General features: G+C 34.2%; 2 protein-coding genes across 6 annotated transcripts; both read left to right on the forward strand.

Annotated features, from left to right (window-relative positions):
* Positions 1-3,178: 3,178 nt before the first annotated feature.
* On the forward strand, positions 3,179-13,359 carry LOC113736426 (beta-hexosaminidase 3). 3 transcript variants are annotated; one of them, XM_027263381.2, is made up of 15 exons: positions 3,179-3,565; positions 3,711-4,065; positions 4,637-4,711; positions 5,441-5,476; positions 5,640-5,694; positions 6,059-6,129; positions 7,981-8,111; positions 8,203-8,268; positions 9,278-9,378; positions 9,467-9,526; positions 9,929-9,962; positions 11,366-11,464; positions 11,538-11,597; positions 11,738-11,988; positions 12,650-13,359. In XM_027263381.2, the coding sequence occupies exons 1-15, from the start codon at positions 3,561-3,563 to the stop codon at positions 12,814-12,816; spliced, it is 1,566 nt and encodes a 521-aa protein (XP_027119182.2). In that variant the 5' UTR covers positions 3,179-3,560; the 3' UTR covers positions 12,817-13,359. The 3 variants fall into 3 exon arrangements, with proteins under 3 accessions (XP_027119182.2, XP_027119181.2, XP_027119180.2); XM_027263380.2 differs by having other exon boundaries at positions 3,179-3,517; positions 5,583-5,694; XM_027263379.2 differs by having other exon boundaries at positions 3,180-3,565; positions 5,583-5,694.
* Positions 13,360-16,849: 3,490 nt separating this feature from the next.
* On the forward strand, positions 16,850-24,289 carry LOC113736694 (uncharacterized). 3 transcript variants are annotated; one of them, XM_027263768.2, is made up of 12 exons: positions 16,850-17,025; positions 17,125-17,230; positions 17,343-17,406; positions 17,510-17,611; positions 17,700-17,764; positions 18,830-18,928; positions 19,260-19,339; positions 19,427-19,643; positions 20,511-20,566; positions 20,909-21,037; positions 21,970-22,153; positions 23,917-24,289. In XM_027263768.2, the coding sequence occupies exons 1-12, from the start codon at positions 16,961-16,963 to the stop codon at positions 24,040-24,042; spliced, it is 1,293 nt and encodes a 430-aa protein (XP_027119569.1). In that variant the 5' UTR covers positions 16,850-16,960; the 3' UTR covers positions 24,043-24,289. The 3 variants fall into 3 exon arrangements, with proteins under 3 accessions (XP_027119569.1, XP_027119570.1, XP_071940751.1); XM_027263769.2 differs by having other exon boundaries at positions 18,839-18,928; XM_072084650.1 differs by lacking the exon at positions 20,909-21,037.
* The last annotated feature ends 2,405 nt before the right edge of the window (positions 24,290-26,694 follow it).

Below are 26,694 nucleotides of genomic sequence, written 5' to 3' on the forward strand. Positions count from 1 at the left end.
TAGAGTTCAAACATAACCAAGTAAGCTCTTGAATAGTTCGATTGAGGTCAACTCATTTATATTTAACATTCTAAGTATGCGCAAATAAAAAATGATACTACAATTTTTAAACTTGCTGCATTCAAACAATAGAACTGGTATGAATGATAAGTGAGTAAAAAACATGCACATATACTATTATGTTTATTTTGTTTATAGTATTTTTTTTAGCGGGGGAAGGTTGAAATTTAAGAAGTAAAAAGAGGAAAGAGGGATTAGAATTAAAGATCTTTAAATTCTCAATTTTCAACTTTAATCTTTAAACCAAGGCCTCTTTACCAACTTTGACTCTAAAGAAGAAAATATAGTCATTTTAAATATAAGGTTGTATAATCGATCAATCACTGAAATTGATTTTTGTGGTTAGAGAAGGGTTCTTAGAGTTCTCGCCATTATTGTTAGGTTTATGATTCAAATTTTGGAGTTATAATTTGAGAATAGGAAGAATGAAGGGTTTAAAAAGACGAAGAAGTTATAACCAACCAAAATCTAAAATCATTACCCATAGACAAAAGGTAGATAAGTAAAGACTTTAGATTGTCTTAACAAAATACTAACACGTACACTCATCATATCCTTTGATTCCTCCATTTTCTTTTGAGCCTTGACAATTGTAGTTCATGACATTTTCCTGAACATAATTGCAATCTTTATCCGGCGCACTTTGTTTAGTTACCCTAGTGATGGCCCCAATCCATTGGTTATCTTGAGCTAATTACTCAGAATATTGAAAAAAAAAAATTCGGACATTTACGGATCTGACAATGGTGTGATATTAAACTATTAGTAAAAGCAAAAAGTTGCGTCAGCCCGGCAGCCAATTGTGTCAGTGCTGCCGGTTGACACAGCCCGCCAGCAGCTGCAAAAAGTCAAAAAAAAAAAAAGCCCGGCAGACGCTTGAACAAGCACAAGGAAATTGGAACAAGGAGCTCATCGTAAAGCTACTTCCCTGTTCATGGCTTCATTGGGAGCCTTCTATATTCTTGATTCCTAAATTCCTGAATGCGGCATTTCATCATGTGAGATTTTCTAGCATCTTTTCGTTCGGTTTTTCTTCCCCCTATCGTACGATATACTACCAAATAGAGGCTAAATCGATGGTTTTCATTGCTTGATGTCTATACTTGGGATTATAGTTCATTAACCATGCACGTTTTTGTTAATTTTCCTCTCAGCGACCGTTATGCAGATAATGGCTCAGTTATTATTATAGATGCCCACATGTTAAAGTTTTTTACCGGCGCTTGGCACGTACAGTAACTAGAGTGCAATTTGTGCCATATTCTTTTTCATCGAGTATGCCAATATAATAGCCATGGCACATAACTTTTCCGATCTATTCATTTGTCCAAATGAAATTTTCCCAAAAAAAATTACTGTAGCGATTTGATATATGTGAGGTAAAAAAGTGATAGAGAAATGTGTTCACGGAAAATGTAGTAATTTTTCTGAGAAAAATCGCAATCCAAACAGGGAAATTAGTGTTCTAATTGCTGTTGTACTAATTAGACAGCATTTAATCCACAAAATAAAGAAGCAAAACTTCATTAGTTCTATTTTCTGATTGTTAGGACATGTAAAGAAAGGAAATGTCGTAGGAAACGATCGAGATAGGTACTAGCCTAAGAGCCTATACGAGAGTCCAGTATTTATCTAGAGCTGTGCTGTATGTAAAAATCTTAGAAGGCACTAGACTTGAACTTCATCAAATTAAGTACTTCAACCTAACTAACCACATAGTTTCAACCGAAAAGCTGTTTCAAACACATAATCCAATATTAACTGCGTTTAATTAGGCACCCTGGTGCCTAGGAGAAGTTTGTCAAACGCCTGACACGGCCGCACAAGTTAATTGATTACCTGCCAAATCATATTTAAGGAGTTGCCCGAAGTTGCAAGTTCTAAAGTTAAATACAGGTCCCAAGCTTCCTAGACCATCTCCTCCGCTCTAGTTGAGTACAACCTATTAAGTTTCCTACAAAATTAAAAAAAAAAACAGGTCCCAATCTAATTAAATCAGTATCATCCTACTCATATACTATTAGTTTGTGGGTTCTTTGTGGGTCCCCTTAAATTGCTTTCGGGTCGTTCTTTCGTTAACTGCTTGTGCGTGTGTATTTATTAGTTTGTGTGTGTGTGTTATTTGCCGTAAGGGAAAAAAAATACTCATATAAATTATAATTCTCAGCAACAAAGCATCAGACTGTTATTAGGACGTGGATCATAAGGTCATTGTCATTTAATTAGTGCTAGTTAATTTACTTACTAGAGAAAAGCTGAATGGCAGGGAAGGATCAGTTATTCTGCCATCTAAAATTTATATAATTATTTAAATTCCATTTATATTCTCGGTATTCTCTTCTAACAAATGCAGACCAAATGTGTATCTTAGTGTACATTCCTTCAAAAAAAGCAGCAGCCCGGCAGACGCTACTTTTTTTTTTGTTTTTTTTGACTTTTGCAGCTGTAACAACCAGGCAGCACTGACACAACTCGGCAGTCAGTCAATTTTTTTTTTTTTAAATTTTTTGCTTTTACTATCGGATTGACACAGCTCGACAGCAATAGTTTAATACCACACCATTGTCAGAGCCGTAAATGTTCGATTTTTCTTTTTTTGATAATATTCTGAGTAATTAACCGTTATATTGTTTGTCATCCGAAGCTGAAAAGGGGAAGGAGCGTACCAAAAGGATCATGTCATTTCCCATCATTTCTGCGTATACTTTTATCTTTCTCACATGGCAAGTATTAGGTAGTGGAGCATCTTCCATAACTTGTGATTTATCACAAATTTTCCTGATTCCTTTATCTCATCAAACCGTATCTATAACATATATTTTTATTCTATTAAATGCCTTATATAGGTCAAATATCATAATTAATTACTACCCATTAAGTCCTTTTAATTGCATGCACTCTTGCAGAAAAAGATTTAACGTTTTAGGGAAAAAGTAAAACTGATTTTTACACATTTTTTTAAAAAAAATAATATTGAACCTAATTATTATCGGGTGTCCATAGGATACCAAATAGAGGAACCGATTATTAGTTACTTATATATTCCTAAAAATTCTTGTAAATTTGATACAAGTAAATTGTACATTTTGAAGCCCCAATTAAATGAAAAAATTTCAAACTGTTGCCCTACGGACAATTGGATACTGACTTCAACTTCCTTTTGAAAAAGGAAATAACACCTGAGGCTTTTTATTTATTTATTTATTTATTTATTGTTAGTCGTTTATTGACAAATTCACAAAGATTTGATTGAATAAAGAAAGAGCGTGAACCGTTGACTCTATTAAATATGATTAGGTGAACATCGAACAGATAAGCTTGCATCATTAGTTGGTTCAGTTTCTTGGTACTTGTATATAAGTTAAGTTGCAGGATACTTAACAAGATGTCTCATCTTCTGAAAGTCTGTTTTTAAATTCTTCTGTGCTTCATTGGTTCCTGTAAGATAATTGGAGAAGTAAGTACTTCAACCTCAGTTTCTTGAACTTCTTTTCTTCTTGATGAGGTAATAACTGCAAGACTTTAGATACTTTCTTGAATTTCCATCCAATTCTGATTGCCATTTCCATCGATGATGTTGCTGAATGTGATGTATTATTGGAGCTGCATCAAATTTCTTGATTGTTTCTTGGTTTTTGTTTTGTTGGTAGGATTGAGAATGCTGTGATGGGGAGGAAAGGGATACTTCAGAAGATATTTCTTGGGATTTTAGTGGTTCATCTTCTAGTAATAGCAGTTGCTGCTGGTTATAATAAGGGCTTGAAGATATGGCCCATGCCTGTCTCAGTGAGCCATGGACGAGGTACACTTTATCTCAGAAATGATTTGGAGCTCAGGATTGATGGGAGAATGTATAGTGATGCTTCAGGAATTTTCAAGGATGGATTCTTCAGGTTCCTTGAAATTCTAAAAGGAGATCATGTTTTTCAAACCAATATTTCCAGTTTTAATTCTTCCCTTATAATCAAGGGAATTCATGTGGTCATTGTTTCGCCAAGTGATGAGGTAAACCATTTAAGTTTCAACTTTCCCCGCTCTCCTTTACTGCAATCCAATTGGACCACAAAGAAAAAATAGATATAACTGTGCACAGTACTGTGGGATTTTGGAGTTATCAGTGTAGTTTCTATACATATCTTTGCTTCAAAATGACGAGCTTGGTGTGGTTTCCAACAACTTTACTTTTTCTGAATATCACCCTGCTAATTTAGTACTAAAAGACTTGAGGTAAAATATCTTTCCTGTCCCATTAACTTTACATATGAGCTTTAAGATGAAGATAATGGAACACAGATAAGGAGTGAATTGCTTCTTTTAGCCAATTATGCAGAGGACTCGGTTGAACTTATTCACTTAATTTGATTGTAGATTCGGTGACATTTCACTGTCCAAACCCCAGACTAGTGAAGGAAACCAGATTTCTATTTGTCACGGGCTTTGAATAACTTTATTGTGAAGCTTCTTTTCAGAACAGAATGTTCTATTTGCAGTTTGGCTTCTAGCATGACGATTCATTTACAAGTTTGTTTTCACCTTAATGTGATTTGAAACTGCATAGGATGTTCTTTTAATGCAGTTACAGCACGGAGTTGATGAGTCATACAAGTTATCTGTCCCAATGCTGGGAGATCCAAGTTATGCATATATTGAGGTGAGTTTGAGTTAGTTGCTTGCAGTAATTAGTTGCAATTGCAATAAGATGAATTCTGGTTTCAAGAGCAGGATGTGCTTTTCTTTAGACAACTCTGCTGTCTTTACATAACTATCGCCTTTTCAAATCTGACCTTTAAATGCTAGGAACTGTATCTTGTTTTAAGTAGTGAGGCTGCAAATTTTGCTATCTAGGGTCTTAAGGATGTGGAGATTAAATTAAAGCTAGAATAACCCTTAAAAACATTGATCATGTGGAGAGAAAGATCATAAACACAGGAGCTCTATCTTAGCCCTAAAGCTAATTTTTGAGTAAAAGAGAGTTTTCAATATCAACATGTAAACTGTCTATGTCATTAAAAAGCTAACCAAGATGTAGGAAGCTTAATAGTTTTAGGTTCAATACTCAATTGCCAAACCAAAATAACCACTTGCATTGAACCTTTCATGAGAACTTTTAACTTCTAGTTAGTTCATTGTCAGCTAGCATGAAGTGGAAACACCCTTGACCCTCTACTTTAGCATGACCAAAAGTGCAGTTGTCCACTGTTCTTGCAGTAGAAATTTACAAACATGATTATCTCCTTAAGTTGTTTAAGGCAATAAAACTTTTGCAGGATTTTTTTTGGTTATACTTGGTTAATGTTGGGTGATAGTAAGTTTAAACCATGCCAGTACTTTCTCTATACTATATTTGATACATGAATTGGAAGTTTTCGCTTCTATGCAGGCAAAAACAGTTTATGGGGCATTACACGCACTAGAGGTATGATTTTCACTCTTGATACTAAAATAGTCTTTTGATATATATATATATATTTTTTGAAAAGAAGATCTGACGTAAATGTTTACTTTCAATCGATCTGCTACAGACATTTAGCCAAGTTTGCTATTTTAACCATTCATCCAGAGTAATTGAAATTCATCAGGCTCCATGGATCATTTTCGATGAACCAAGGTTTTCTTATCGTGGGCTTTTGATTGGTGAGATGCCTTTAAAAATTTTGCATTGTTTAACATTATTTTGGTTTGCCATTTCCTCCACATAATAAGAAAGAACAAATAAAGCAGAGGATTGTGAATTTTTGTGTGTGTGTTTCTTTATTTATTTTAGTAAAGGAGTGGTGGAGTTGAGCAGTCAATATTTTTCACAAGCATTCCAAAATTTTTTGGAGGTTCCCAGAAAATAGTGAAATTTACATAACATCTGAAGGGTTGAAATGACCATGGCCAACATTCAGAAACCACCATAGACTAGTAGTCAAATGCACTAATATTCTTTGTCAGCACTCCCTTTCTATTCAAGGTGCTAATGTTTATATTCTGTTGTCACATGTACTTTGTGTAGATACATCTCGGCACTTTCTGCCAGTGCCCGTGATAAAGAAGGTCATCGATTCTATGACGTTTGCCAAATTGGTATGCACCAGATAATTTCATGCAACCTGTTTTGCTATTTTCAGTTTGACTACATAAAGGAATTTGAGTTCAATGATTTGTCTCTCTAATAGTTATGTGCATAAAGGAATCTATAGCAGATTATAGGGGAAAAAGAAAAAGATTATAGAGTGCAATTGATTGTGTGTTTGAACCAAAGCTTTTGCGTTGTCTAGAGAAAATAGTTTCTTGAATACATGCCACAAAAAAAAAAAGAAAATCTTGTCAAGTGACTGAATTGTGACTAAAATTGTGTCATACACACCAAAGGAACAAATGTAAGCATAATGCTCACTTTTCTAGAGATATATCAGATATTCTTACAAGCAAGTCCTAACTTTTGAGTTGCGCCACCCCTTTTCCAAGTATTTACACTGTCACATGCCTGGTTCATGAAAAAGAATCAGGCATAGATATAAGGAGCTCTTTCAACAGACATAAGCATTAAACTACTTTTCAGTCTAATGGATGCTGTAAGAATTTAGCAGCACTTCACTAATCTGACAATAGTTTATGTTTCTATTTGGCACCTTTGTTTCCTGGTTCTTTGAGTTACTGCTTCCATTTAGGAAACAAATGACATTGTGCAGAAATGTATCTGCCAGAATTTTCTGGAGCAGGAGATAATTTTATACCATAAGCACTGTCTTCTTAGGTGTCCACTGAGTAAATTGCTTTGTGTAGCAACTGACAGATCCTAGTTTGCATTTCAATTTGCAAATAAATGATCAGATTGATCTGAGCAAGAAGCTACTGTGGCATAGGAGAACTTCTCATTGGATGCTTAAACAAAGATAATGAGAATAGATAATGAGTTAAAGGGTCAAGCGTCTACCATTTTGGAGGCTGTTGGTGGCTAGCTATCCAGTCTTCATTTGGTATCCAAGTAAATATGGACAATCAATCTGCCATCACTTACACGCTGGGCCAAGAGTTCACGAAAATAGATGTGGTGGATATTATAGGGAAATTCACACGAACCATTGGGATTTGGGGTTTAGTTGAGGACTAATCCAATAGCTGGAGTCACTGTAAAAACTCTTTCATATAAGCTGTTTAGATCTTCACTGCATGTGCAATAAGAACAGTAAAATTTATTGCTATTGGGTTATGCATTAGACTGGATAGCTAGTGCACTTATAGTGTCTATAAGATTTCCAGTTTGCTTTAACTGATCGAAGTAGGGAAATGGTAAACAGGAAAGGATACTTTCAAACTGTATAAATTTTTGACATGAGATTGATGAACCGTTCTTATGGCCTATGAATGTTCTAGTCTTATTTATGGATATTAAATACTCCACAATTATTGACATTGAAGCCTTTTTTCCTGAGAAACTCGAGCAATACAAATCACCATATCCGTATGAGAAGGACAAAAATTTCATAAAATGGAGACATTGAACTCAAATAGAATGAAGTCTTCCAAATTTTTGGTTGCTTTAGAGAATGTCAACAAATATAACAAAGAGAACGCCAACATTGCCCTCTATTGAGATAACCTGGCACCATTCCATGATGGATTCTCAAAAGCTGTTTAACATTAGTATTTTGACATTGGTATTCCTGTGGCGCTTCATCTGATTTGCTTACAAGCATGACTCTGTACTGGCATTACCCGCACCATTGATGCTGATGTGAGTATGGAAGCCAGGTTAATGCTCCTAGGAATCAGAAAATTCAAATAAATGGTTTACAAGAAAATTTTAAGGTAGTCATGTGTAATGTTAGCAACTTAGCATCATCTTTACTGTCTGCTCCCAAGAATGTGAAAGTTGCCTTGAGAATCAATAATTTGTTTATACTTTGGATGATAGTTTTCGTTGGTTTGCAGAATGTGCTGCATTGGCACATAGTAGATGAAGAATCTTTTCCTCTTGAGATACCTTCTTATCCAAAGTTGTGGAATGGTGCTTATTCTAGTTCAGAACGATACAGCATGGCTCAAGCTGCTGAGATTGTCAGGCAAGTTATTATTATGCATCTTTTCGGGTTAGGTCCATTTTGATATCTTCCATGACATATCTTTTTGAGATTTGAAATTGTAATGTTGCAGATATGCTCAAAGACGAGGAATCCATGTATTGGCTGAGATTGATGCGCCGGGACATGCTAAATCCTGGTAACTCATCTGCTTTCTGCATTACTACTTTGCTAAGAACCTTCTTTTCAAGAACATGAATGATACTGGATGAGTTTAATGGCAGAAAAGGATTTTCAAATTATTTTAGTTCTTTTCAGTTGTTTCTCCAATAGCATGCTGGTATATAATGCCCGCTGTGCAACAGCTATGCTTGTAAAAGCATCATCATTTTATGTTTTTTTTGTTGAGATCAACAGGTTTGTTGCATCTCCTTGCAGAAAAATAGTTGCATTACTTGATAAATTTCACATTTAACTAGTTGATTAAAGTCTTAATCAATTTGTGACAAGAAGAAGGGAAAAAAAAAGGATTGACTCTGTTCCCCTACCACCCCGCACCTCCACACCCCCTTAGGAGTGAACACGCTAGTGAGGTGTTCACTAGCATTAGCCATCCACTAAAGAAGTAATGTTTTTAAGCTGTTTGAATGTATGTGTCATTTATGGAGTATTTTTTCCACCGAAGAAAGAAGGGAGGTGCTTACCTGTTAGTAGTTTGAACTTTATTGTGTGTTCTTATTTATAATTAGGTTGGTCATCCTTTGGAGATTTGGCATTTTGTAAATGTTCTTTGCAGTAACTTATTGAAGAAATGAGAATAGTTAAAACCTCAGAAACAGTCATGTTACCACCTTTCTGGTTTTGCTACATTTGTAACTCTATAAGGAGGATCTTGTGATTATATTTGATATGAAGCTTAGGAGAGTTGTAATGGTGATCATAAAGTAATCTTTTAGTAAGTTTGCAGTTTTCAAATGCCAATGATCAAAAGGAACAGAATCCTGGTAATTGAGATACAGATATAATGTTGAAAAGCCCAATCAATCTGTAATTTATTCTAAATTGTTTGTCAAACACTTAAAAGTATGTTAGTGGGTTCAGAAACTTGTCTTTGAAATTTTAGGACCTGAATTAGTAGTCATCAGTTTTCCTTTTTTATTCTGACTTCTGCAATATAATCTCTAGAACTAACTATTTTCAATTTGTAGGGGTATTGGTTATCCTTCACTTTGGCCATCAATAAATTGTACACAACCTCTTGATGTTAGCAATGATTTTACTTTCAAAGTTATAGATGGAATTCTCTCAGGTGATACTTCTTTATGAAAAATTTTCATGTCTATTTCACTGCAAGACAAAAGAAAACTCGACCTGATGAAAATCTTTTTAATTTTCAGATATAAGTAAGATCTTCAAGTACAGATTTGTTCACCTTGGAGGAGATGAAGTGAACACAAGTGAGTTTTATTTTTTGTTATGTCCATATTTACATTGTATGAAGCTATTTTGTGTCATGTATGGAGATGCTAATCTTCTGGCCTCATTGATTGAGATGTTTTTGCAATTCAAAAAATTCAATGACTCGAGTCTTCAAGACTGTACTAGTTGGATCTCTTGTGTCTTCTGTATCTTTGAGAAGATAAACAAAATGACTGTTGATCCAATAGGTAACTGCTTTCAGCTAGCACCAAGATTGGCTATCTTGTCATTTGTTCAATGCAAATCTCGGTTATTTACAATAGTTATTTGTGTATTCAGTTCAGTGCATGTTCATGTCTGTTTAGTCTAGCTTATAAAGTAATTATTTCTTTCTTCTTTAAACAAAGCTCAGTAATCATATGCAACTGATGTGAGTGCAGGTTGCTGGACTTCAACTCCTCATGTAAGCAACTGGTAACACTTTCAAAGCATTACTTGTTCTTTTGATTGATTTTGTCTCAGGGTTCCTTAACTCTCTGAAGCTTTCAGTAGATATTCATGGATGTTAATATGTATTAGCATAATCTGTCCATGCTAAGTTCACTAGTTTCAAATGCCATAGATATGACATTGTGGCAAAGGGAATGTGCAATGGTCAATATCTAAAATTGTTTTACTGGAAATTGAGGTTAATATCAGCACATCTTTCTCTTGATACATGTTATTCTACATGACATGGCTGCGGAAATTTCAACAAAACACTATAGTATTGATCTAATACATGTTTTGTGCTAGTGTCTTTTGGATCTGATATACAGATTTTAGTGTCTTGGGATTGTATCTGTGCAAGAGGATGATCTTTTATCTTAAGAAACATGATTGTGCATTTAAGAATGATTTGGACATTTCACATTTTGGAAAGAGTTCTAGCTTCATTTATTAACTATAGATAACTTGGGAGTAATTATTAAAGCCTAAATCACTTCTGAGGAGAAGTTACTGGTGATTCCTCTATGTTGTAAGTAAACCCATTTTCCTAGATAAAGGATAAAGAGAAGAGGTCCTATGATCTCAACTTGCTCAGTTTTCACGCTAAATATGGTTTTGCACCTTATGTTAAACTTCCTGTCATCATCTCTTGGGATCTGATATTACTTGATTTTGAAGACACCATACTAGAAGACCCTTAGCTTCCTCACTTTAGCTAGCATCCTGCTTTTGATACCACAGCATCATGTTGTCAGCAGATATCATTAGTCTAGAAAGAGGATGCTTTTTCTGTCATCCTGCCTAGTTAATCAATAGCAGAGAGCTTATCTATTTAAGGAATTGAAGAAACATGTGGAGATGCATTATGGATATGGCATTATGTGCATAAAATCCTTCAAGTTGTGGACAGCTAATTTCTTGACTTTAAAACATTTCGGACTGATGGTTTAGCCTTAACAAGTTGCTAGGACTTAATACAATTAGATTGTCGTTTTACTGTTATTGGGGGAGCTCGTTGAAGAAGGAGAAGGGTTGTAGTTATCTGGCAGATTTGGATGAGAATTGATCAACCTTATCAGTAGTTGTGCAGTTTGATAGAATAAAAGAGTTAAAAGTGTTAAAAGAGGGGATCAGGGGAATTTGTGAGATAAACATTTTCAGCTCACTCTTGTTACACAAAACACAAAAGACAGGCAAACTTTTTTATTACAGAAAGCACAGGCAAGCCTTAGGACTCTTGGGATGCGCATGGGGATAGATTTCATCCCTGCTATATCATACTTCAATGTCTTGTTTACTAGATTGACGTCTCTGTTTGGTTGTGTTTATTAGAATCAAGTTGACAGTGACTCTTTCTATGCTGCTGAAAGAGCTATCTGATGCAACAGGTTAAAGGAGCAAGGTCTTAATGGAGATGAGGCTTATCGGTACTTTGTCTTGAAAGCACAGGAAATAGCTTTATCCTATGGATATAAAATTGTGAACTGGTAAAATCATCTACTTGAGGAAACTTTTCTGCATCAATTGGATTTAATTAAACTTTTGCTTGTAAAATTACAGGGAGGAGACCTTCGTCAATTTTGGGAGTAAATTGAGCCGAGAAACTGTTATCCACCACTGGTAAGGATCTCCTCATTTTGATTTTTGATGCAAATGTTCTAGGTTCAAGTTTCAACCTAACCTGTTATTGAAATATACTGTGTTTATGAATTAGTATTTCATACATTGGGCTAAATGGACATGTATGAATTCTCTAACAGGCTTAGAGGTGGTGTTGTTCAGAAAGCAGTTGCAGCTGGATTCCAATGCATTGTAAGTAACCAGGAAAGCTGGTACTTGGATAATGTAGGTACAACATGGAAAACTTTCTATGCCAATGAGCCCCTATTTAATATTAGAAAGCCTCAGCAAAAAGCATTAGTTATGGGGGGTGAAGTATGCATGTGGGGTGAACGTGTTGACGGGTCAGATATTGAGCAAACAATATGGCCACGAGCAGCAGCAGCAGCAGGTAAATCATATCTGTATTCCATACTAAATAGAGATTCTTAATTTTGCTAAATATTGTTTTTGGTTTAAGACTGCATAAGGTACAAGGATAGAGTCATTATGCTGTCTGTTTACAAATGAATCTCCTGATATGTGATGTTATACTATATCCCTAAATTGGTGGATCCCTTGTCGGGTAAGGGTAAAATACTGATTCGGCATCTGATGTCTGTCATTCACGCTTGTCTTATAAGATATGATCTTAAAAGCTTCTTGATCCGAAAGAAGTAAACGTGCGCATTTCAAAGACTGTTAAGCATGGCAGTCAAGAAACCATATCCTACTTATGATTTCAAGAGCTATTATGCTCCCATGATGTCCTAATCACTTCTTGTTTGGACTTTGGAAAGGATGCTTCAACAAACAGAAAACCAGGAAAATCTTTCGAAGTTATTTTCTTCTATTAGTCATTCATGCAAGTCACTGATCAAATAATTTTCGAAGCCATTGTTATGAAATAATGATAAAGATGGCTTCACATCAAGACATCCAATTTGTTTACAAGCCATCTTTTGCTGCTAGTGATATTAGACTAGATTTATGATTTCCATGCCTTGCCAGCTTCTATCTTGAAATATATGGTACTACCTCTACTGATTGTTGTGTTTTGTTTCCTAATGAAGAGAGATTATGGACCCCTTACGACAAAGTAGCCAAGGATACAACAGAAGTTACCGAAAGATTAGCACATTTTAGGTGTTTGTTGAACCAAAGAGGAGTTGCAGCTGCGCCATTGACAGGATGGGGTCGAGCAGCTCCCATGGAGCCAGGCTCCTGCTACAAGCAATAGTCTGCTAAACACGTCTCTTACATGATGATATTATATTGAACTCTATACATGGAGACGAGAGAGATTGAAAATTGGACTTGTAAGTGAGAAAAGCTACAGCAGGAAGAAAGAAGAAGAAGAAAAAAGGTGTAACAGTGGATCAAAGGCTCATTTCAATCTCTCTAAGTCCAATTTTCATGGCACTGAAATATTAACAAGCATCTAATCGAACAAGGGATAATTTCAGAAACCTCCCCTGAGGTTTCTGACACTTTCACTGACATCCCCTGAGGTTCTCAAAATTTCACTTACCTCCCTTGATAAAAAATTGGGCCCCTTTTCTGACGTCATCAGGGCCAAAATTACAGATATATCCCAAGTAGTTGGGGTTAATTACTACCGTTTATGTTTAAGTTACATAATGAATTTTCTTATTCTTTACGTACCTATTCTTGTCATGCAAGATTACACGCCTGACTTCAAATTACGTATTTTGCAAGAAAATGTCTGTGGAGTCATTTGTTACAAGACAAGAAGTTCAATCAAATAAGAACAATTTATGTACACAGGTGGGATTGGGAATTCAAGCTTGTCCTTTTTGGTATTTAGGATAATGTTTTTATATGAACTCAAGGAAGATGGATAGCCTATTTTGCAAGGTTATTAGGTAATTTACCTTTGTGGAATTCTTGATATCAAGCCATTTGATTGCTAATGTGGACAGGTGGCTTAAGCGCGTAATAAGTGCCATGGATTCGAAGTTCGGCTGAAATATCACATATCGAACGAAGTCTTTATTAGAAACCTAATTAGAAACCTATTAGAGTTCAGTGAGCTCTCGTACTAAGCTCCACCGCCAACCCTCCATTTCGAAAAAAAAAAGACAAAAGCAAAACAAAAGCAAATACACGAAGCGCAGAATAACGTTGAAACCCGCAAGCGGGATTATGTGTTTTTTCTATTTCAAGGTTAGCTCGCATGCGGGTTAATGTTATATTTGAGCGCGAGAAGAAAAAATTGGTAATTAGGCTCTTTGGGCATTATAAGTAAATATTTAAATTAATGGCAGTTTTATTACACCAATATTATTGTATTATCATTATTATGATTATTGTATTATTTCTTATGCAAATATAACATTTAATTATTTAAATTTGATTTTATTTTTACAATTTATAAAATTTTTATCACTTATATAATATTTTTAAAACCCTAATACATCTAAATTTGATTTTATTTTTCAAATTTATAAGATTTTTATTTAAAAAAATGGGATACGGATAAGATATCCGGTTGGTTCGATTTGCATAGGTGCATATGAGAATATCCGAATACTCCTGAAACCCGCAAGCGGGATTCTGTGTTTTTTCTATTTCAAGGTTAGCTCGCATGCGGGTTAATGTTATATTTGAGCGCGAGAAGAAAAAATTGGTAATTAGGCTCTTTGGGCATTATAAGTAAATATTTAAATTAATGGCAGTTTTATTACACCAATATTATTGTATTATCATTATTATGATTATTGTATTATTTCTTATGCAAATATAACATTTAATTATCCAAGCAGTTTGATTTTATTTTTACAATTTATAAAATTTTTATCACTTATATAATATTTTTAAAACCCTAATACATCTAAATTTGAATCTAATTTTCTACAAGTCATACTTATAAATGCGAAATCTAACAAAAAAGTTAAATACAATTTTTGCAGGTCAAATTTAACAAATGCGAGCTATTTGCAAAATTTTAAATATTTGCAACATTTTTTAAAACAAAAATTAGAAGCTTTCTGCAAATAATTCCCTACCTCTCAAAAAATACCAAAATAAAAAAGATAAGAGCTCGCATTTGCTTCCTAGAAATAATTCCCTAGCTCTTAAAAAAGGAAAAAAAAAATTGAGAAGAGCTCGCATTCGTGGAATGCGAGCTCAATAACCAGAGCTCGCATTCCACGAATGCGAGCTCTTGTAAGCTCGCATTTGTGAAATTCACAAATGCGAAGACCCCCCTGACGGAAATTAAACCCAAAATCACCCCTTTTGTAGAATTTTTTTAAAATTCATCACAAAGTTGGAAATTTCTCAATAGAAATACAACTTGTCTGGATTCCTTTCACTCTCTGATATCATTACGGTTGCTTTGCGATTACAGCGGCAAAACCTGTTTTTAATGGAGAAAGATGTAGGTGAATTCCATGATTCTCCCCTATGGCTTGAAGAGGCCATGGTTGCAGCTAAAACTTTTTACTCAGAGCTCTAATTGTAGCACAGCAAATGCACTTGTTATCACTCCAAATTAGTAGCAAAGAATGTTAATAGCTTGAAACCTCAGAGGTAGTTAAGTTGCTTTGCTTTATATGCTATTGCTACTGAAACAGCAAACCTTCTGGCCGTTGCAATTTGCAGCTAGCCGTTGCAAAATCTGCCAAATAACTGTTGCATGGCACATCTGGTGCATGCAATTTTTTGTATTGCACTTACCCCCCCTCAACTTTACTAATTAGTCCAAATCATTTATTCTTCTTTGAATCTTCTACTAATACAACTTCTGCAAAGGGTAGCTATGGAATAAAAATACCTTCTCACACATGAAAATAATATTTTAATCTGATTTGGACTGGATTGTTACCACAAAATCAAAAGCAAGGGAGGTAAGTGAAATTTTGAGAACCTCAGGGGATGTCAGTGAAAGTGTCAGAAACCTCAGGGGAGGTTTCTGAAATTATCCCATCGAACAATCCAAGGTTTCATCACAAGAAATGAAATACATCATGAAACTGAGGCAAGAAAAGCAGACTGACAACGGCAGCACTGGTGATGATGGCTACATCAGAATAAATTTTGAAGGAAATTACTTTGAAGTAGATTTTAGAGAAGGTGGTTTGGTCCAAGGGAGGAAAGAAAAGGAAAATAAATGAAAAAAGGTGGACTTGTGTATTTTTTTTTTTTTGAAGCTGAATAAAATTTTGTTGGTTTGGTTGGATTGAGCATACAAGTCATTGTAGGAGGTTCTTGCTTAACATAACATGCAATTAGGCACTTTCAATGACAATTGCACTAAGTAATATGTGTGCTAATATTGTAAACGTAAGTACTGAACCAGTTGAAATTTGCGCCTCATACAATGATCGTTAGCCGGCTCACGCTTTTGGCCCATAATTATGAACTGGATAGGAGTTTCAATTGAACTTTTCTCACGCCTTCATTAGAAAGGTCCCTTGGGTAGAGTTGCCATCAATCTTGAATTAAGAAAAGTGAGGATTTGGAAGATAAATTTAGGTTGGGGATCTTTATCAATGATAACCTGCTTTAACTCGTGGCTCTTTCTTACTAGCAATAGCCAGTTTGTAGAACTGTTAATGAGGTCGAGTTAGTCCGAATTCATTCAATTCGACCCAAAAAACTTCATTGAGTATAAATTTTAATTGGGTTGGGCAGAATTTGGGTCTAAATATTAGGTCTGAATTAAATGTGAGCCGAGTTTGGTCATATTAAGCTCAGGTTCGATTAAAGTCCGACTCATATATGGTATAATTATATATGTAAAATATGTATAATACTAATATGTATAATTTATGATTATACATATTACAACATACAATATTAATAATTTATATATAAATTTATATTAATTCACAATTATAAAATATATATTATATATAATTATGAGTTTGGGCCAAGTTCGATTTGAGCCCAAAACTCATTTAATAATATGAGTTAAATTTGAACATTTTAATATGAGTTCAAGGGCTGAAAATCTGAAATTCAAAAATTCATATAATTTGTAAGTCAAGTTTCGATTTGTTAAAATCTGACTCAAAAAAGCCAATTGATACTTCTACCCGGTTGGTAACCAAACTCTTTGTTGTTTTTTTTCAGTCAAAATGGTCATTACCTCTTTAAACAAGCCAAAAGGACTACAAGTACAAACATTACAAATATATAGGCAAAATCAAAGAAATTCAATTGTAGAAGGCTTAATTGACAATTTACCAGTTTAAAATTCAAAAAGGGTCGGATCCTTATCAGATCCGAAATCTAAGTCATCATTAACCAGGAACCCGCTCGGATTTATCACTCTCATGGCGGGAGATATTTTCTACAGTCTAAACTGAGAAAATTGAAATTATCAAAAATTTCCAGAATATTTCGAGGATAAAAAAATGGAAATAGATTCAACTGCAATCTCTCCTTCATCAGAAACCCTTGATCTCGATTCCCTTCAAAGGTACTTTTGATTTACAGTTTACACACACAACACACACTAAATTGTGCATTTGCAGTTTAATTAATTAATTTAATTTTTTTAATGGATTTTCCGTTGCAGTCAAATTTTGGAGCTTAGAGAAATCCTGAGGAGTTGTAATGAAGATTACGAAATGGGCCCTTCAGAAGTGAAGGAGTTATTCCAAGATCAAGCTCTCGAAGTCCAGGTAAAAATGGGAAAGGAAAAAAGGAAAAAAAGATAGTAGCTTTTTGTAATTTGTCATTTTCTTTTTTAGTTTAATTTGATTTTTTTACTTGGGTTTTGAATGTTATGTCTAGAGCAATATGGATCAAATTATGGCTGATACTTCGGATATTAACTCACTATCCCTTGAAGGTTTAGGTATATAATTTCTGACCATTTTCTTTTTTTTTTTAAAGTATTTTCTTTACGTTGTAGATGTCTTTTTTGGTGATATAGTTGATTTATTGTGTTACTAATATAGCGGAACTTTCGGACCATTTGAAGAATGAGCTAAGGTCAGTGGAGAGTGAGAATGCAAAAATCGAGAATGAACTCAATGAGCTTTCAAGGAGATATGTTGAAGGTTGGGAAATTGAAAATGGGGTTTTTGATGTTTTAGACAGACTGATTTTTTTGCTGATTTTTTTCTTTAATTACTTGATTTACTGCAGACTCTTGTCAACTTGAATCTGAGGTTGAAGGTTTAAGCAGCTTCTTGGATTCTATTGACAAACAGGCAAGTAAAATTTATTTTTTTAAATGATCAAATTTTAATGATGCTGTAAAAGGATTGTGCAAGCACGAAAGCTTGTTCCTATTCATTGTTGAATGGATTAATTTTGTAATACAGGGTATCCTATTTATTGTTAAGGGTGAAAGCTTAGGACTGATACTAGTAACTCATGACTGAGTAGTTACTTATCCAAGATGGTGTCTGTTTTCTGGAGACTTTAACATATATAAGAATAAATTTTTTTCCTTGTTCTTTTGGTGTGAATAGCACACAGTTAGGCTGTTTTTTGCCGGGGCAGTATTAGTCAGTTGTCACCATTTTGTCTTCGATATCATAAGGTATGCGTGTTCAATTGTTGAGGACATTATTCTCCTCATTCTTGTTTCAGTTATCTCTTTTCAACTAACTGAATGGTAACAGAATGCCCTGACTTTAGCAAAGAAGTTGTATGGCTATATGAGTTAGGAGATAAAAGGCTAAAGGTAGTCAATTTGTTGCTTTATGTGACCAAACACATTTTGTTTTTTTGTGTCTGTTTAAATGTTCATCTTTCTAATAAGAAAAGAAAAGGTGTCTTCTTTTGTTAATTTCTTGCACAAAGTAGCTTAACTTTGCAAAGGATGTTTCTTTAGCACCTGCTACATTGTTCTTTCTCTCCGCAACTGTTATCTATAACGTTGCTATCAACGTCTATGGGTGGCTAGCCCAATTCTACCAACTATATTAGTATTCCAAAAGTATGATAACGTTCTTACTTGTTGGCTGAAGCAAATGTGGTTCCTCCATGTTTATATATGTAGGTATGCTATTTCCTTTTCAGTTATAATTCAACAATCATTGAAGTTGAGTTAGACTAGCAGTATTTAGTGGTTTAGATGTAGATTTTCCTTTCTGTAGTGTCACTAATCAGTTTGAAAGGGGTAGTGATTCTGACTAGATAGTACATTAACAGCTTTTTCATTAATCTTTATGGCTAAGTTTAGACAATTCAACAGTAGCCAAGTGCCTTTCTGTTGTCGCTTTGCAAATTTGAAAAGAAAAATAGTCTTTTTTTGTCATGTCTTTTAGGGCATCCAGAGAAGAGATGGGGACTTGCAGGTTGATTACTCTACAAATGGCAAGGATCAAGCCAATAGGTTAAAGGCATGCGATGGCTCTAATATTGAGGTCCGTGATCTCTATATCCATATCTAGCTATACCTTTGTGTCAAGTTTATATTACTGTTTTGGAATTAAGGTAGACAGAGTTTCATGATTTGTTTTTCCCCCATAATATGAAGGATAAAGATAGGAATGTCTACATTAATTTGTTGATTATATCATCATATTCTCTTAGCAACTGTGACTGTTATTGATCCCATTTGCAGCTGGAGCTAGGCAGTTGTTGTTAGCACCAAGATTTCTAATCATTTTGAACTTTTTGTTGGTGGATTTTTCCAGTCATTTTGGTATCTTTTAGATATAGACAATAATTCAAAAATGTTTCCCTGTGTTGAAGATTCTGGAACTAAGTCATCAGATTGAGAAGAGCAAAAGCACTTTGAAGTCGTTGCAGGATCTTGACTATCAAGTTAAAATGTAACTTTTTAAAGTCAAAATACTTTAGAATTTTTATGATCTTTCTTTTCCTCTAAGTTGTCTCCTTGATTTTATTTCTCTTTTCAGATTTGAGGTTGTAGAAAAGATTGAGGATGCATTATCAGGTCTCAAAGTACTTGAATTCGAAGGGAACTCCATAAGATTGTCCTTGACAACATACATCCCAAACATGGATAATATGATATGCCTGCAAAAAGTAGAACTTTCTGTGGAACCATCAGAACAGAATCATGAATTGCTTATAGAAGTTGTTGATGGGACCTTGGAGCTAAAGAATGCTGAGGTGTGACTCCCTTTTAATTTTTAGAAGTATAAAGTTTATCTGACATCTGGTTCTCCTTCTAGTTTTACCTCTTTTTTTTTTTTTTTTCTTTTGAGAACAAACTTCATTTCCTACTTAATTGGAGAAAAAAAAAAGCATCTAAACTTAGTATTTATATTCAACTCTATCTTAGTAACCTTACATGGTCAAACCAAGAGATGTAATTTGGAATGAATCTATATCTCATTCTTTTGGCAAAGTCTTCAGCAGAAAGTGATAAATAACTAGTAGCTTTTCAGTTGAGGATGAATACTTTCTTTGAACAATCAGCACAGACCATTTTTTTTGCTTTCCTTTTTTTGGTAAGCTTCTGAAGATATCTATTCTTTACATGCTTGTTGATATCTGTAGGGTTACAGCCTCTCCTCTAAGTGTATGAGTTTAATAGATGTCACTTCCTTCTTTTGGAATTATTGTTTATGCCGATTCACATCACATGTAGACAACTAGTTTATAGTTTTTAAGCACAATACCACCTACAGATTATAGTGAGAAAAAGTTTCTTATTATTTTGTTTTTGGAGAATGCTGTCTTATGATGTTTGCTGAGAAATGTACTATAAGTTTAGGCTAGATTATTAGAATTTTATTGTCGGAGGTTTCTCTATATCAATATGGGATTGTGGTTTGGATTCAGTTGTAGGCAGTCAGCAATTTATTCACAGTAAGGTTTCATATGATTACTTCCCCTAATATTTATTTCTGCACAATTCTTTGCTGACATGTGAATGTAAATGAAGAATTGATAGTTGTCTTTAAATATCTTCCTGGTTGTGGATGCCATTCATGTTAGTGTTTCTTATTCCAATATTCTTCATGAAATCTCCAGATTTTCCCAAATGATGTGTATATTGGTGAAATTGTTGATGTTGCAAAATCTTTCAGGTTAGTTTCTGCTCCCTTTTCTTCAATACCATTTTTATGGTATCTCTATCTGTCATGAAATTATAAATCCGTAATGAATTATCCTCATCTTTATTGTCCCTTGATGTGCCTCCTTTCTAACTTATAACTGGGTAAATCTTCTTGTTTCTGTGATTTTGTTTGGAGTTTGTTGTTTACAGTGTTGAGAAACATCTTGGTCCTCCATGACATGCCTTGGCCAACTTAGATAGGCAAATGATGTCACTGTCTTTCATCTTTTGCTTTTTCCTGAATTATATTGATTTTCCCAAAATATTTTGCAAGTAATGTTCCCGAATGATATTGATTTTTCCATGCTTCCAGGCAACTTTATTCACCTTTGCCGTTACTGGATAATATGTCTTCTCTGGAGTGGTTTCTCAGAAGAGTCCAAGATCGAATAGTTATTTGCACTCTCAGGCGCTTTGTGGTGAAGTGTGCAAATAAGTCAAGGTCTGCTGTATGGATTTTACCTCTATTGCCTGCAATCTTACTTGCATGATGTAATCTTAAAATAGGAATTATCTTGGACTTTTGAGCAGCATACTGGATCAATATAGGCTTAATCTTGTAATTCAACTATTAAGATGCTTCCCAATCATTTTTTCTAGAAGCCTTTTGAGTTCTTTTTAATAAGCTTTCCATCCAGAAAATCAGACACTTGTTTTGAGTTATTTGACCTCAAACTATTGAAGTCTAGATCAAAGTCCTATGAGTATATTTACTTTTTCTTCGGTACAAGGCATCAAAGTCCTATGAGTACACTCTGTTAATTGTGGGCTGTTATTAGTTTTTGCTTGTACTACTGTACTGAAACCAAACTTTAATGCCTTGTACAGCAAATTATATTTCATTTATGAACTGTGGCTCTATCATGTGTAAGTTGCTGCCTCTTTGTCCGATACTTAGTTGTCAAGCAAAAATCTGATCCCTTGAGCCTCCATTTTCGTAGTTATTGTGAATGTACATTGAATCATTCATCAACTTTTAAGGGTAAAATTGCTGGACCACATCACCACTGGAAGTCTCATAGGACTTATGCTTATATTTTGTGTAAAAGAAAGTTCTTAAATTTTCTGCATTAGTTTACGCTGTGAATGGGAAAATCATTAGAAAAGATATTGAGCTTTCAATAGATAAAGTAGGAATTGGTTGTTCACCCTTGTGCTAGAATCAAGAATAATAAGTTAGAACCAAGTGTGCTCAACTCTCTGGTTGGGGCATTGTTTTTCTCCTTTCTTCATGCGTTTGATGTTCCAGAGTTTGTTTGTATCAAAGGCCAATTATAGATCTTGAGACTGAAGTATCTGATTTGAGGAACTTTTGTGTTGGTTTGTTGCACCACCTGAGAGATCTCATATAGTGGACACTTTTTATCAATGCAGGCACTCTTTTGAATACTTGGACAGAGATGAAATGATAGTGGCTCACATGGTTGGTGGAATTGATGCTTTCATAAGGCTGGCTCAGGGTTGGCCCATAGCTAGTGCTCCTTTGAATCTATTGACGCTTAAGAGCTCGAGTAACTACTCTAAGGAAATTTCTCTGAGCTTCCTTTGCAAAGTTGTGGTAAGTTTTGCTTCATTTACTTCTTTCTTTCTGACTATGTTAGTATTTCAGAATTGCCAATTTGTAAGCAGCTGAAACCACCAATTCTGGAAATGCACTTTTTTCTTAATGTACTAATTTGATTTTTCTGTAATGTTTTGAGTTCAAGTTTGACATACTTTACCCCTTCAGGTTGCTTTGTTCTGTGAGAACAAGCTACAGTAGAATGCAAATGGTAAGGTTTTGTTGATAAGTATTAATAAAAGGAAAGCATAACCAATTATGAGAGAGCATGAGAGATGTCTTTTGGCTATCTTTGAGTAATCTTCTTGACTCCATAAAAATGAAAAGAGCACTCTCCCTGCTGCTTCTTGGTATGAAGTTATACCGCAATGTCATGATTCTGATCATTAATCTTCCATGTTGCAATGAGCTCCTCCACTTGGGCAGCAAAAAGTATCACTTATAGCCGACACTTCTAAGATTAATCGTCACTGATTGCATTGGTCATAGAGGTGTTTGCCATGTGAAGAAGGCAGCATTCTGTGCATAGTTTTGAGTAGGTGGAACCAGCCTGTTTTTGTTCTTCTCCACATAACTGGTGTATGCTCACAGAAAAGAGATATGTAGCACTAGGTAGGTAATTCTTATCAGTCTTTTTCTGTAATTAAAAGAAAGCCTATCTTCTTTTTTTGGGTCTCAGAAAAAAAAAAACAAAATCTGGTCGTGCTTTTGTTTGTTATCAGACACTCTTAAACTTCCCCATTGAACTCTTGGGTCATGGAATAATTATTAATATGGACTAAAATGGTGTAGTAAATTTTTGTTAGTGAGCTATGCACTATTTGTTAAGGAATAAAGTTAGGGGAAGCCTTTTACTAGAAATCAGAAGAGCACCAATTCTTTTTAAGTTTATTTTTTCATTTCTTTATGCTCTCCTTCAGTCATTATCACTAGCTTTCAACACTAAGATTTCATATAGATTGGTGTTGATCTGGGCTCATTTATAGTTGTTAACACCTCAGATAGGCTTAAGTTGATCTTGCTTAGTTTTTTCGTTGTTTATGTTAAACATTACTAGTTGACAATAGGTTGAATCTTAGTTTTAAAAGCTTTATGCGCTTATAGATACTTTTGAGTCTGTAAATAAAAATGTGATTCTGAACTTCAGAACTTAGGTCTGAGGCCAAGCGCAACTTGATCTTTCAGCTCAAGTTTCGTAGGAAGACACGTGAGTTGTTATTATGTGGTTAAGTTTTGGACATGTTTATCTAACTCTCGGAAGACAGGAGGAAAATCTGGAATCCTATGCTATGCTAAATGATAAATGTGGTCATGTGCAAAACAATAAAGGTAAGTTTGGTGCCAAAACGTGGGTTAGGTAGCTAAGAATTGCAATCAACCAATAACCTATGTAGTTTTGTGTCCCTAAATTTCGTTGCGGCCTGCCGATCAGCTTGGACAAGGAATCAGTATCATATATTTTTTTTTATTTTTCAGTAACACATGTCACTGAAAGGAGACTTGCTAGCTTGTTTCTAGATAGTGATGGGAGTAGAAGGTTGCCCAGTCAGTAGACATTTGCTTTTCTGCCTTCATATTTAAATCCTTATAACTGGTACCCTGTGTAAGCGACTAAGTTCCAGTTGGAGTACATGTTAATTATCCTGAAAATTTTGAAATCATTAAATTTGAAGTTTTATACTGTCAATTACGTTTTCTCTTCAGTTTAGTCCTTGAAGAAGCACAAGATAAGCAGTTAACCACATTGTTCTTTTAATTAGGATGTGGCAAACTCCTTGGATGAACACCTACGGCATGATATTTCGAGTTTTGCTGATGGCATTGAAGAAATACTTTTGCAACAAATGCGGACAGAAGGTCAACCTGGTGATACCATGGAAAAGTAGTTCACAAATTTAGTTCAAATGCTGTTTCTGGTGATGGCCACTCATGCTTTGATAAGGTTAAACTTATAGGCTGTAGCTTAATACTTTGCATGCATCTTTATATTGTTGCTGAGAGTTTGCATTTGTAATATCACTTGGTTAACGATTCAAATAGGCATCAAATGTTTTGCAAAAGTTGAACTCGAACGTTACAGAAAAAGTTTGCAGCTTAATACTTTGGATGCATCTTTGCATTGTTGGCTGAGAAGTTGCATTTGCAGTATCACTTATTCAATGATTCCAATGGCCATCAAATGTTTTAAACTGAAAATTTCTTTTCTGGGGTTCACCTTGGACTTGTTATTGCTTGTTACACATAAAGATTGTGTGTGTGTGTGTTTTAATTATTGTTTTATTTTTAATATAAAGCTTATTGTTTGTTAATCCCTTTATATATTAAAAATAGGCTGATTAGATGAACAATACATAATACATGGTGTGGTACTAATCTTTTAATATGAGCCTCCATGAAATAGGGATTTGCCAAATCTGTTGAATTAAACTGTAAAAACTTCTTCAGCCATTGGGAGGCTTATACAGTTAATCTCAAGAAAAGTCAGGTAACTTCTTCTTTAAACAAAATTAGCCAAATTAGTATTTGTCTTTTCAGTTGAAAAAACCCCTTTTTTTTTTAATAGAATTGAATAAACTTGATAATGTGTTTTGGGTCCAAAATGCAGTCTTAAGCAGCTATTGTAAGTGTTGGCATGGCACAAAAAGCTGGACACAATATAGTTTCCTTTGATATATAAGGATAAAAAAGAAAAAAAATATCTCCTTGAATTTCTTCTAATTAATCAAAATGGATGCTTATCTGAAATAAATAATTCATCATGCTGGGAACATGTCAGACAAAGAATTAATAGCTCGATTAATTGGGAAAAAGGTTGTGATTATAGGATAATTCTGTGGTCCCCTACTTCTTTTTTTTTTTTAATTATGTACTATGGATTTTTTTTTCCCTTTTTGATTGCTTGGGGAACAATATAAATATTAAGGTTCATAACAGTCATTAAGAGTTTAAAACACGAACCACATTCTATAAAGTAGGGTAAATATTGAGAGGCTAGAAGACCTTTTGTTGATAGTTATATGGAAATTTTTTGTTGCATCAAAAATATATTTTTTTTAGTCACCTTTTTTATTTGTGCAAATCGCAATTGTATCTAACACACTTCATTCGAGGAAAAAGCGTGATAAATTTATTTTAATTTTTTTTTTCAAATAATCTTCAATCCAAGGGGACTTAGTGCTAGGGAGTATCAGACAAAGTAATACTAAAACATGGAAAATCCATTTTCTTTTTTGATGGTTATGTATTTACAACTCAAGTTATACAAGCAATAGTAAAAGCAAAAGGTTTTGTAAACAAGTAATTGAAATTGCTCATTACACTCATGTAATGAGCAATATTACATATTGTAACTATAATAAGCAACCAGTTGATTAATCTGCTACATATTGTATTTTGCTACATCCTAAATTCATCATAAAAAAAAGTTGACCAAAAAAAAAAAAAACCATAATGAAAGCTGTGTAGTACTCCAATAGTCAATACCACATTTAATCCCTTTTAATTTTCCTAAAAGATGTTGCAGTAGAAGGGAAGAAAACTCGATTCACAAACTAAAATGACAATATTGGTACCCAATCAGTTTTTTTTTTTTCCCATAATAAGATAAAGAAAGCTATTATAGTACATCTTATATATGGAAAAGCAAGAATTTGCTTTAGAAATTTAAGCAGGTCACTTTCAGCATGTTATTGCCAACTTAATACATGAAATACTACTAAAGTTGATGATCCAACAGACTCTTTCTGTTTTTTCACAAATGAGGAATTGTTGGCTGGCAACAATTTTATGTGCTGCTTAATTTTTCTTGATTGTGGCTAAATCCATACATTCACAATCTAAATTCACACCCTTGTAACCAAGTTGACCAAAAAGCGCATAACATTTATGGGGTTTGGTATAAACTTTTTCAACAAAAAATTAGTTTTTTTTTTTTTTTTGGTGAAAATAGATGGTGCTATGATGCAGTAAAATAATTGAAGTCCCAACCCTAATCTAAATCCACACCCTTATAAATAAGATGAACAAAAAACCTATATCATTTATGGGGTTTGGTACAAACTTTTGCAATAAAAAACTAATCTTTTTTTTGGTTGGTGAAAATGGATAGTGCTATAAGGCTGTAAAGCAATTGAAGTCTTAACCCTTTTTCCAGAAAGATGAATGAACACCTTTTCAAGAAAATAGGCAGTGTATTGGATTGATATGGAAACTACAGATAGGAAAGCAAATGTGTAGTTGTTAATGATCATGCCAGCTTTTCTACTCCTGCCTTGCTTATTTATACAGGTATCTAACTGACTTGACACATCCGCAAAACCAGTTAACAGACTGCTCACTTGCCTAACAACTATAATGCTCGACAACCTAACTATTACAATCAATCAAACAGCTCAATCATTCATCTAATCAACTAGTCCTTCTGATCAAAGGGTCCTAGTGTTCCAATTGAAACATGATAATTTAGACTTAGAAACATCATTATGAATGGTTTTAAAATTTTTGACATTTTTTTCATTCACTTTGATGGCATTTATTTT

The sequence above is a fragment of the Coffea arabica genome, chromosome 3e (assembly GCF_036785885.1).
Source record: "Coffea arabica cultivar ET-39 chromosome 3e, Coffea Arabica ET-39 HiFi, whole genome shotgun sequence".
NCBI lineage: Eukaryota > Viridiplantae > Streptophyta > Magnoliopsida > Gentianales > Rubiaceae > Coffea > Coffea arabica.